Consider the following 12,200-nt stretch of genomic DNA (forward strand, 5'->3'; position numbering starts at 1 on the left):
TTTATATTTCTAAACCAAATAACATTTATATATTTCTAAATCAAATAACATTTATATATTTCTAAATCAAATAACATTTATATTTCTAAACCAAATAACATATATATATTTCTAAATCAAATAACATATATGTTATACTAATAAATACCAACATATATCATAACAAAATATCACTCATCAAAATAAATCATATAAATCATACAAATCATATAAATGTATTCTAAACTCATTAAAAATATTCAAATAATTAGAGAGGGCGTTACAGAAGCTAACATGCTTTTCCCTTACGTGTTCGTGAATAAGCTGCTATTCCTATTAAATATTTTTTTTTCCATTCACTATGCTCAGCTAAGAAGATTCTAATTCTTGGGTTTCTTTCGTGTCTTCGAAATTATCTCCTTGTATTTTGTCAGTGCTGCCAACAAAAATAAATAGAAATGACAATCACTTTATAAAACATCAAATCTAAACCCAAAACAACATAAAGGAAAATAACTTCTAGAAGCGTCGAGTTAGTTCAAGTCCATACACGATATAATTTATCTTGTTTTAGAAATTTTCTCAAGCAGACAAATGTAGCGAACATAGAAAAAGGTGTGTAAGCATATACCCCTAAAATGCAATCAAAATATTTACGTGATTGGTAGGTAGTATTGAGTGCTTCAATTTGACTGGACGGAACAATATGGTCCAGACAAGAACCATCCTCAGCCTTTCCAATTAACTTCTTAAATCGTCGAACCTGGAATCGAATAAGATTTTACGAGTTCGGGAATGATTTAGGACACAATATTTGTGTATGTATAGTATTTGACAAATTATATAATTCACAGTCATTACAAAGAAATTGGGATAGTTCCTATCCTGGAAAAAGATGGTGGAGTCTTGTCTAAGGACATGAATAGAGTAAGCCTCGTAAAAAAACCAGTAAGGGGTGTTAACCGAGATAAATCAAATAGTTAGAAGCAAATGGATATCAAGAAAAATAGGTCAAACAATCATGAGAGATTTAGAGGTAAATACCTAAATGGTCTATCTTTAGATTTTTAGATTTCATACATGATGGCGTTTTATGATACCAGTTAATTTTATTTCATATATCCAATCTCACTTTACGTATCAGAGCGACCCTAAGATGACGCGTGAGAGAGTCAACTCACATCAACAGCTAATTCTGGTTATCTGTACGTTACCCACGTAGAGGAAACATTCAAACAGAAGGGGTGAGATTTCACATTCAATAATAATAAGCATATAATTCTTTAAAAGAATTTAACAACACATAACAACATCTATTCATCATTAGCAATACTAACAAACAATAATTTAGATAAGAAGATTTATCAACATAAAACAACAGCAAATCATCATCAACAATGCTTCACATAAACAACAACGATAAATAATATTGATCCTTCACATATTTCCAACTATAAATCATCAATCAACTTCAAATCATCATTAACAATTCTTCACATAAACAACAACAATAAGTAATATTAATACTTCACATAGTTCCAACTATCAACTTCAAATCATCATTAACAATGCTTCACATAAACAACAACAATAAATAATATTGATACTTCACATAGTTTCTCATTAACAACTCATTAGTAATTGACAACTTAACAACAACGACGATGCGACATCAACTCGACAATGCAACAACAACGACATCATCTCGACAATGCAACTACAACAACTTAATCATGCATGTGGTACAAACCATATCATCAAGCCCCCAACATATAGAGCATAAATATACTCACAGGGCATCAAACCCCCAACGTATAGAGCAAATAGGCTCACAGGACATCAAGCCCTCAACTTTAATGAGTATGCATGGACTCAGTAACCAACAACTTAAACAACTTGCAACTTAGACAACTTCAAACTTAGACAACAACTTACACCTTAGTGACTTTGACAACAACTTGCAACTTAACGACATTGACGACAACTTATAACTTTAACAACATTGACGACAACAATGGCAACGACAACAACAACGACTTCGCATTATAATATCATAATTCATCAATCATGAATAACATCATGTAACATCATATTCATCAACATATACATTCATATAATAATTCATCAATCATGAACAACATCATATAACATCATATTCATCAACATATACATTCATATAATAATCATCAATCATGAACAACATCATATAACATCATATTCATCAACATATACATTCATATAATAATTCATCTATCATGAGCATCATCATACAACATCATAACATAGGTTAAATACTCTTAAACACCTTAATTGAACTCATAGTACACAAGCTTTGAAGTTTGGAGACAATCCATAAGTTTTAGGTTGACCTAGAAATAGTTATGCGAAATTTTCATAAAATTTCACTAAGATCTCCTTACAGTATTTTCATCATAACTCAAAAACCAAAAATCATTTTCAAGTCAAACCAAAACCACTGGAAAGCTAACACAATTATCTACAACTTTCATGTGTACACCAAAGGCCAATTCAAAACAGAAACGTGTGTAAAAGACGCAAGAACATGAAACAGGAGATGTTGTCACTGTGCAGCTCTCGGAAAAACCATTTTTCAACCCAAAATCCCAATATTGACTTCCCAATACCCAAATTTGATTCCAAAGATTGTCTAACCATTTCTATACATGATAAGGCACTCAAAACCATATAAAACTTGACCCAAAATATTATTTTAGAAAATCACCAATTATCAACCTAATTCATCGGATTATATACTCTTTCTATGATCAATTTTAGTTTCAAACCCTAATTCTACAACATCAAAACCTATTAACAACTACAATGTTAAACCCTCACATCTCAATATTCTATTTTAATATATATAAAATATTTCTATAACAAATATATTTCTACACTAGATAACATATATATTTCTACACCAAATAACATATATATTATATTAATAAATACCAACATATAACATAACAAAATATCACTCATCAAAATAAATCGACTAAATTATAAAAAGACATCTAAACTCAATAAAATAAATAAATAATAAAATAGGGCGTTACAAGTCTTTACTCTTTAAAAATTAGAATTGAGTTAGTATACAATGTCGATATATAATTCTTTAAAAAAAATATCAATATATAATTATGAGTTTAATATGTTTTTGGTGTCTATAAAATTAGTATCTTTTAAATTTAGTCTTTACTTAATTTTAATAGTTCTTTTAGTTCTTAATTTTTTTTTTTGCACTCAGTATTAATTTCTCCTTAATTCAAATTTGTTTTATTTATGCTGAAATTCATGAGTTTTTGAACAATTTTTTGCAGACGTGTTAAGAACATTACTTAAAGTTTCTTTGCAAAAAATTGTCGCAAAATTTGATTTCTACGTCCAGATTTTGTTAATTTTATCTTTAGCTTTTACCATTTAAAAAAAAAAATCATATTTAATTCGTTTCATGTTAAAAAATTCTAAATTTTAGTAAATGAACCTTTCATAGTGTTCTAAACTTGCCTCAAAAAAATCGTTCAAAAATTTGTTTAAGGATAATTAAACAAACTTTGTTGTAATAGGGACTAAAATAGAAGTAATTTTCTTTTGTAAGGACTTAAAAACTTATTTTTTTTTTACAAAGACTAAAAAACTATTAAAATTAAGTAAGAACTAAATTTAGAAGTTCCCAATTTTATAGGGACCAAAAATATATTTAACCCTATAATTATTTTAAATTTTCCCTCTTCAGATTAGTTTCAATTCTAAATATTGTTATTCCTTAAAAAAAAAAAAATCAAAATATTTTGATTTTTTGTGGTGGCTGGGGTTCAAACCTCGAACCTTGCATATTTTATGCATTGTCCCTACCAACTGAGTTAAACTTACAAGTAAAAAAATAAAATAATATTTTGATTGAATGTGTGTGGAAAATTGTTTTGAATTATATCGATCCATCATAATTAAACTCAAATTTTTTTAAGGAATAATTAAACTCATTTATTAATTAATGTGATAACGTAGTTAAATTGAAGGTAGGTTGAAAAGAAGAATGCATGTGTTAACAATAAAATAAAAAATGTATGAGTGTGTAAATAACTTTACACCGTTGTTGTGTAAGAAAGCTTCCCAATCTAATCTTCTGTCTCCACTCTCCACACAACTCTCATCGATCTTCTCTTTGTAGCTTGAACAACACATATCCATACAACTTCAAACTCTTCTCTTTCAATCTCACGTTCTCTCACTTAGGTACACATTCTCTCACTTGTGTGATTCACAATGGCGGAACTAGGGGGTGGTAAGGGGGAGCCACCGCCACCCCATCCTAAAAATAAATAAAAAAATTTATGACTGGAAATTACAAAAATATCCTTCAATAATAGTACTAATATTTCCTGTTCAGTCTCATTTCCTCTTCCCGTTTCTCTTTCATCTGAGAACAAGTGAGAAACGCGATCCTTTTCTTCTCCCAACCAAAGCAAATCGATCCACCACCACACCACCGCCGGTGAGCCGCGACCACTCTCCTCCTTCTCCATCCATCACCGCCGCCGCGATTACTCTCCTCCTTCTTCAGTTTAGAGAGCTATCTCCATCTCTCTCCACAAACCCTAATTGTTGTAACTTGTAAGGTAATGTGAAATTGAATGTAATTTCCTTCAATTATGATTTGATGATTACATGTTCTTTAGTTGATTGCCATGAGTTCTTTAGTTGATTGTCAACTCTAATTGTTAAACCTGTTGACTGTTGTTCTTTGCCCCTTTGGTCGTAACCTTATTTACTGTCCTTTGTTAATTGATAAATTCATAATTGCATACCCTTTACTCTCTTTACAAAGTTTTTTTTGTTAATCATAGTTTTAATCATAGCCTAGTGATGGTTTCACTTTCTAATGAAATTACTTGTTTAAGTCTTTGTGGTAAATTCTTGGAGGAATCTACTGATTAATTTTATGTGAAATATAGTATTATTGACTCAAGTTTGTGAATATTTTTTTAGTATTTTTATAAGAGTGTCTCTGCATCTTTGCTCTGCTTTTTATAAATGCTTTAAAGATACCAATGATATGCAGTTAAAATGCAGTATATTTGATGGTTGTTTGAAATTGTGAATATTTTTATGTAATGTTAGATAAATTGGAGCAAGAAGATAGCTATGCGGTTGTATTAATGTTGGAGAAGAGAAGAAGAGTTATTTATGATAAAATGAAACCTTAGAAAAGAACTTTGAGTTTGACAACTAGCTAGAGCAAGAGCCATAGGAGAGATCATGGTTTAGTATTCGGAGCTGTAGGTGCCTTGTTGCCAGTTTATTTTCTGCTGTTTTCAGTTTTTTACTGGTTTTTTGGTGCTGCTGGTGTAGCAGATCAGCGCTGCTTGCAGCTGTTTTTCTGTCTTTGGTGGTTGCTGTTCAATGATGCTTGGCTAGTTCGGGAGTGAGGCAGGGGTATGCTTTCTCTATGCTAGTATATACTTCGGCCTCATTGTTTGATGCCATTGTTGGTTTTGGGTTTTCTCGGTGAATTGGTGTTACGTATTTAGGCGGCACCTCTTTGTATTTTTTCATGAGCATGAATCTGTCGATTGTGGTTAATTTTTTACGGGTTCATGAGCAAAATCTCAATATCTTTTACTGACCCAAAAAGGAAATCATGATTTTAAGTAAAAGGGTATGTGAAAAATCAAAACTTTAGGAATTGGAAACAAAATCAAAGACACCCATTAATGGGGTACAGTTGTTTATTAAGTGTGTGAATAATGAAGAACAAAGAATAAGATTAGGAGAGTTATCAATTATATCACTGACCCAAAATTAATTTCTGAAGAATGCAAAAGTACTGGACTCCATGAAAATTTCATTTGATTGAGGAAGGTCAGGGCATGTATTACACTAGTTTCCAATTTCCTACTGTTATTCTATATTCTAGATATGACAGGTGATTGCTGAGTTTTTCAATTTTAATTGTATTATGGTGATTGGTGAATTTCTATGACCATTCTGTGATTAGTCATGATATTTGCTCCAGCAATTTCAATAGGTGAATAGTAAAAAAATTAATTCATTTTTAAAAATTACTACACTTTATAAGTGCTTTTGTAGTTGTACATTCAAACAATTTTCAATATACACACCCAAATGCGAATAGCTTATTTAGTATAACCTCTCATGCGATATGCTGTTTTTCCAAACAGGGACAAAATGGGCGAAGAAAAGCAACAGAGTATTCCTGCTTTGCCATGGATGCGAGATCCTGTCGACGTCACTCTCACTCAGCAACTTCCTCTTCATTCCGTCCCTTCTCTCCACCCTAAGTATTGTACTATTACTCTATTGCACTGTTACTTTTGTTTAGTTTATGTTTTTATTTATTTTCAGTCACAATTTTTTATCAGGTTGAAGTCAGCTTTGGAGGACATGGGAATCTCAAACCTATTCCCAGTGCAAGTTGCAGTTTGGCACGAAACAGTTGGACCCGGCAATTTTGAGCGAGACATTTGTGTTAACTCGCCCACCGGAAGCGGCAAAACCCTCGCATACGCTCTCCCCTTGGTGCAGATGCTATCAGGCCGCGTCACCAAATGTCTCCACGCTTTAGTTGTCGTTCCCACTCGCGACCTTGCTTTACAGGTCAAACAAGTCTTTGACGCCGTTGCATCTCCGTTAGGCCTGCGTGTCGGATTAGCTGTTGGACAATCATCCTTAGCTGATGAGATTTCCGAGCTCGTTGAAATGCCGGCACGTGATATAGGCACATGCTATGATCCACATTGCATTTCACTTCCTCGCTTTCAGAGTAAAGTTGACATATTGGTAGCTACCCCTGGTAGGCTTATGGATCACATTAATACTACCATAGGCTTCACGCTTGAGCATCTTTATTATCTTGTAAGTCTAAATTCTCATTATTTTTGCTTTTATTTTAATTGTACAATTAATTTTGAAAGCATTTAAATTTGGTTTGTTTTTGTTTGAGCCTTTCCTTTTTGATGGCAGTGATATATTATTGTATATGATATGATAATGAGAGAAATAATGTCAGGTGGTTGATGAAACAGATCGATTGCTTCGTGAGGCATACCAATCATGGTTGCCTACTGTGCTTGAACTGATCCAATCTAATGATGATGGTTTTTCCCTACCGTCTGCTTCTTTTTTCCCCTGTTCTGCTAGTGCATTAAGAACCAGAAGAAGATGGTGAGTTCAAACGTTATTCACTTGTCTTTTGAAACATTCATTTCATGATTAACTATAGAAGCGAATGCCACTGAATTCTGATCATGTTGGAAAACAAACACGAAGCTTTATTCTTCTGCCTGATCTAGCTATACTCCATTGGTAGCTTATCCATGATGCACAAGTTGTTGGTTATTCTTTCAAATGATGTGATTTAAAATGTCACCTCTATGTTCCACACCTAGAAATTATTTTATTATGGTAAAATTGCTATAATGTATATACGGCCAATTCTAAGGTGCACAAGTGAGACAAGTCTTGCATCATGCACAAGCTAGTTTTCACCATTGGATCAATAAATCCCACCATTAAATTAAATGAGAAATGATTTGACTTTTTGATCCGATGGTGAAAAAGTCACTTGTGCATGGTGAAGGACCATTTTGCTTGTGCATATTAAACAAAGCCGGTCTATACAGATTCAAACTGTATTGATAATGTAAAGCCAGTTTTATGGTTTTAAATTTTTATACTTCTTATTGTGGCATTAATAATAGCTCAATAGGCCATTGAATTCTTGAAAATAGTACTTGGAACACTAATATTGTAACAGCATGTCTCTGATTTCTAGATTTAATCTTTTGGAACTGTCAGTAATGAGATTATAGTTTTGAAACCCAAATGGATCTTTAGTTAGTCTTTTTTATAGTTATTTTTGCCTTTATATTTTCATTTAGAGTAATGAAGGTCTAATACCAATCATACTTTTTATATTAGTGCACATATACATGTTTATTTATCTATATGATATTTATTTCTGAAGTGGAGTTGAGAGGGGGTTCAAGGACAAGCCTTATCCCAGGCTGGCAAAGATGGTTCTATCTGCGACATTAACTCAGGATCCAGGCAGACTTATTCAGCTTAATTTGCACCACCCTTTATTATTGAAAGCTGGACAAATGCGTTATCGGCTCCCAGAAAATTTGGAATCTTATAAACTGGTATGACATCGCATGGGTCTTTTGTCTTGTTTAATATTTGAAATACTGTAGCTAGGCTGCTTTCAATGCCATTTACTTTAATTAGATTCTCTCTTCCGTTCCGATTATAAGCAATAAGTATCCATATTTTGTTTTCTGGTATAAATATAAGCAAATTTTAACTAACTTCACTGTATTTTAATGCTATCATTATCAGAATACCGTTTACGTAACTACAATTTATATTCTATTACTCTTCAATAAATATCATCAATGGTATAATTCTTTCTTAACAATTCTGATTTCCTTCTACCATGTACAACAACATTGCTACAGTGTAACGGTGTGACCATTGTACATTATCATATTCACTTTGACTAACTACTCCACCGCTCTGTCAAAAAGAAAAAACTACACCGCCACTGCACACATCTTAAACCTTTTTCAACTTTCCATCTAGTTATTAAAATCACATAGCAGTGCAATTCAATAGTACATTAGGGGAAGAGGTTTTAAAAGTTTCTATTAGAACATAGACAGTGGTGAAATTGATTTGGAGAGGACTCTTCTGATTTGGACAGCGAGGAGTGGCGGCACACATCAACTTGCATTGACACGCCGCCAATAGTTCTGAAACAACGTTTATGTCTTTGTGTCTTCACGGAAGAAGCAAATCCCTATGCTAAATTGTAAACTTGAACCTGGGAGTGGCTTCTGCTTGTTGTAGAAACACCGTGACTTTCATAAGTTTTTGTTGACAGAGCACTAACGACGGTAACTTAAAAGGGAGACCTCAAGGGAGGTCAGTGTAGTTTTCCGTAAATCATAATAGTCAAATACACCATAATGTTTACCTAAAGCCATGCACATCGTTCATTCATATCATGAAATATATCAATGTATCACACTTTTCATCAATTCTTCTCTTAATACAAATAATCAAACCATTAACTAGAAGTTCATTATCCGGCCTATTTCCAAACAATCTCCATGCCTGAAAATGATCTCTCACCTGCAGCAATTGATATGGAAGAGTCAACCAAATGAGAAGTAAACTATTTTTTTTTTGTTTCAAATTCTTGACATAGATTAGAAAATGTTTTCTCTTGTTGAGTAAAGTCATCAGGATATAACACTGTCATTTCAAAAAAAATGTTAGTCGGTTCATAAATTATTTCCACACTGAGTGATTTGTGAAGATCTTTTATATGATCACAAAATCTACTATTAAGCTCAGTTGAGTACCAAGTGTAGAAATGAACAAGTCTCGACTCCACTTCCCCCCCTCCTGGAGTATGCTACTATTTGTTGTTTTTTAAATTTTTTTTTTTACTTTTTTTTATGCTATATTTGTATGAATTCAATATATGAGTAACTCATCTAAGCGTACCCACAGAGTGAACTATTTGCAACACGGTCAAATAGTCTTATTGTTTGAACACACTCAAATTGCCATTTAATAGATGGTGGGATGAGCATACTTGGATTCTTCTTTCACCATTAATTATTAATTTGGCATATTATATAATACACACTCACATATATGCATGTACACAGACAATGACAACACACATCTGCATTTTCTTTAATTTAAAAATGGACGAATTATAATCTGCAGCTACCTTGTAATTAGATTTATATTTTTGTAGATTTGTGAAAAAAAGGTCAAGCCTTTATATTTAATTGCCCTTTTGAAATCCCTGGGAGAAGAAAAGTGCCTGGTTTTTACAAAATCTGTGGATTCAACACATCGTCTCTGCCAATTGCTAAATTGTTTTGAAGATCTGCGAATTGATATCAAGGAGTATTCTAGTTTACAACATCAACGTGTAAGAAGGTAAGTTTTATTGACACATAATAATTAGTAGATATTTCGAGCGATGTATGCTAAGTGCACTTGTTTAAGTTACATACAAAACTTGTTCCCAAAGAACTTCAGGTCTTGGAGGTTAGTGTGTTTGGATTAGCATATCTTTTGACCAAATTAACTTACAGTAAAAAACTTACCAAGAAAACTTTGAAAGAGAAGTGATAATTTTCCAATGTGAACAGAACATGCGAGGGTTAGTCCTTGACCTGAAAAAAAGTTGCTAATTTTCTGCAGCAAGACATTGAACGAATTCCGTAAAGGGGTGTTTCAAGTGCTTCTATCTTCTGATGCATTGACTCGTGGGATGGATGTTGAAGGGGTAAGAAATGTCATTAATTATGACGTGCCCAAATTCATAAAAACTTATGTTCATCGGGCGGGCAGGACTGCAAGAGCTGGCCAGACTGGGCGTTGCTTCACATTGATGTCAGAAGATGAGGTATGAAGTTTTATCATCTCAAACATGTTCCTTGTTTTATGCTAGATCCTCATTTCATAGCGCACTAGAGCCAATAGAAGAAGCTATAATTTGAGCTTTAATTCTTCCATTTTTACATTAAAATTTTATTTATTAATTAAAGTTGTATACTAGTATAAGATTAGGCGAATGACTCCTGCAATTTTTAATGGGGGTCTCTAATAGGAACCTGGTATCTTATTACACAATAAGAGAATCTCCTTCATTACAACACTGTAGAACTTTCAACTTGGTCTTATTGATCTGCAAACAGGCCTCTTATTTCTCCTTGAATAAACTGCATTCTTTCTCCTTCAATAAACCAGTGAGGTTTTGGGCCCAATTGAATCACAATCCGGAGTCTGTTCAACTTGTCAGCTTCCTTAGCATTAGAATTTATAATTATACCAATTTGTGTTTTTATTTTTAATTTCTTAATAAAGTTATGTATGATCTGTTATCTTTGTAAAAAAAAAATTATATTTAATTGTGTTTGTTCAATAATTGTCGTTCTGCAATTGAGTCTTGGCTATCACTGTTAGAATCTGTTGACAGTGGTGTTATATTAAAAACAACTGAACTTTTTCTCTTAAAGTGAGATTGGATATATGAAATAAAATTAACTGGTATCATAAAACGCCATCATGTATGAAATCTAAAAATCTAAAGATAGACCATTTACGTATTTACCTCTAAATCTCTTATGATTGTTTGACCTATTTTTCTTGATATCCATTTGCTTCTAACTATTTGATTTATCTCGGTTAACACCCCTTACTGGTTTTTTTACGAGTCTTACTCTATTCATGTCCTTAGACAAGACTCCACCATCTTTTTCCACAATAGGAACTGTCCCAATTTCTCTGTAATGACTGTGAATTATATAATTTGTCAAATACTATACAGACACAAATATTCTGTCCTAAATCATTCCCGAACTCTTAAAATCTTATTCGATTCCAGGTTCGACGATTTAAGAAGTTAATTGGAAAGGCTGAGGGTGGTTCTTTTCTGGACCATATTGTTTCGTCCAGTCAAATTGAAGCACTCAATACTACCTACCAATCAGGTAAATATTTTGATTGCATTTTAGGGGTATATGCTTACACACCTTTTTCTATGTTCACTACATTTGTCTGCTTGAGAAAATTTCTAAAACAAGATAAATTATATCGTGTATGGACTTGAACTAACTCGACGCTTCTAGAAGTTATTTTCCTTTATGTTGTTTTGGGTTTAGATTTGATGTTTTATAAAGTCAGTGTCATTTCTATTTATTTTTGTTGGCAGCACTGACAAAATACAAGGAGATAATTTCGAAGACACGAAAGAAACCCAAGAATTAGAATCTTCTTAGCTGAGCACAGTGAATGGAAAAAAATATATTTAATAGGAATAGCAGCTTATTCACGAACACGTAAGGGAAAAGCATGTTAGCTTCAAAACATCAAAGTAATCCCTTGAAATATTCAACTGACAATGAGAGTTCTAAGTTCTACAATGGAAATGACAGGCTGAAGTATTCAGGGCTTGAACTCGTGTTATCAGGGAATATTCCCAGTGGTGTTCCATTTCTTGTATTTCTTGAGGTCTTTTGTACTAGTTGATTATACACGACTTTATGAAAAATAATTTCATGTTCTTCAAAGTGATGATCACATGATTATTCTGTTGTTGATTCTAAATCAGCTTAAACAAGAGGTTATCTCCTTAGCAGTTCTACTTATTCCAA

General features: G+C 32.7%; 1 protein-coding gene and 1 long non-coding RNA gene across 4 annotated transcripts; one reads left to right on the forward strand and one right to left on the reverse strand.

The window, feature by feature from the left end:
* Positions 1-264: 264 nt before the first annotated feature.
* On the reverse strand, positions 265-794 carry LOC120580279 (uncharacterized). Its single transcript, XR_005645982.1, has 2 exons — positions 637-794; positions 265-415 (listed from the first exon to the last, which is right to left on the reverse strand). It is a non-coding gene; the product is annotated as an uncharacterized lncRNA (long non-coding RNA).
* A 3,572-nt stretch (positions 795-4,366) lies between these two features.
* On the forward strand, positions 4,367-12,200 carry LOC112421087 (DEAD-box ATP-dependent RNA helicase 1). 3 transcript variants are annotated; one of them, XM_039833107.1, is made up of 10 exons: positions 4,367-4,616; positions 5,119-5,433; positions 6,180-6,299; positions 6,381-6,873; positions 7,028-7,182; positions 7,985-8,162; positions 9,791-9,978; positions 10,246-10,450; positions 11,432-11,537; positions 11,759-12,200. In XM_039833107.1, exons 3-10 carry the CDS (start codon positions 6,187-6,189, stop codon positions 11,812-11,814), a joined length of 1,494 nt encoding a protein of 497 aa, XP_039689041.1. In that variant the 5' UTR covers positions 4,367-4,616; positions 5,119-5,433; positions 6,180-6,186; the 3' UTR covers positions 11,815-12,200. The 3 variants fall into 3 exon arrangements, with proteins under 3 accessions (XP_039689041.1, XP_039689042.1, XP_039689043.1); XM_039833108.1 differs by having other exon boundaries at positions 5,353-5,433; XM_039833109.1 differs by lacking the exon at positions 5,119-5,433.

The sequence above is a fragment of the Medicago truncatula genome, chromosome 4, assembly GCF_003473485.1.
Source record: "Medicago truncatula cultivar Jemalong A17 chromosome 4, MtrunA17r5.0-ANR, whole genome shotgun sequence".
In the NCBI taxonomy this organism is placed as follows: Eukaryota; Viridiplantae; Streptophyta; class Magnoliopsida; order Fabales; family Fabaceae; genus Medicago; species Medicago truncatula.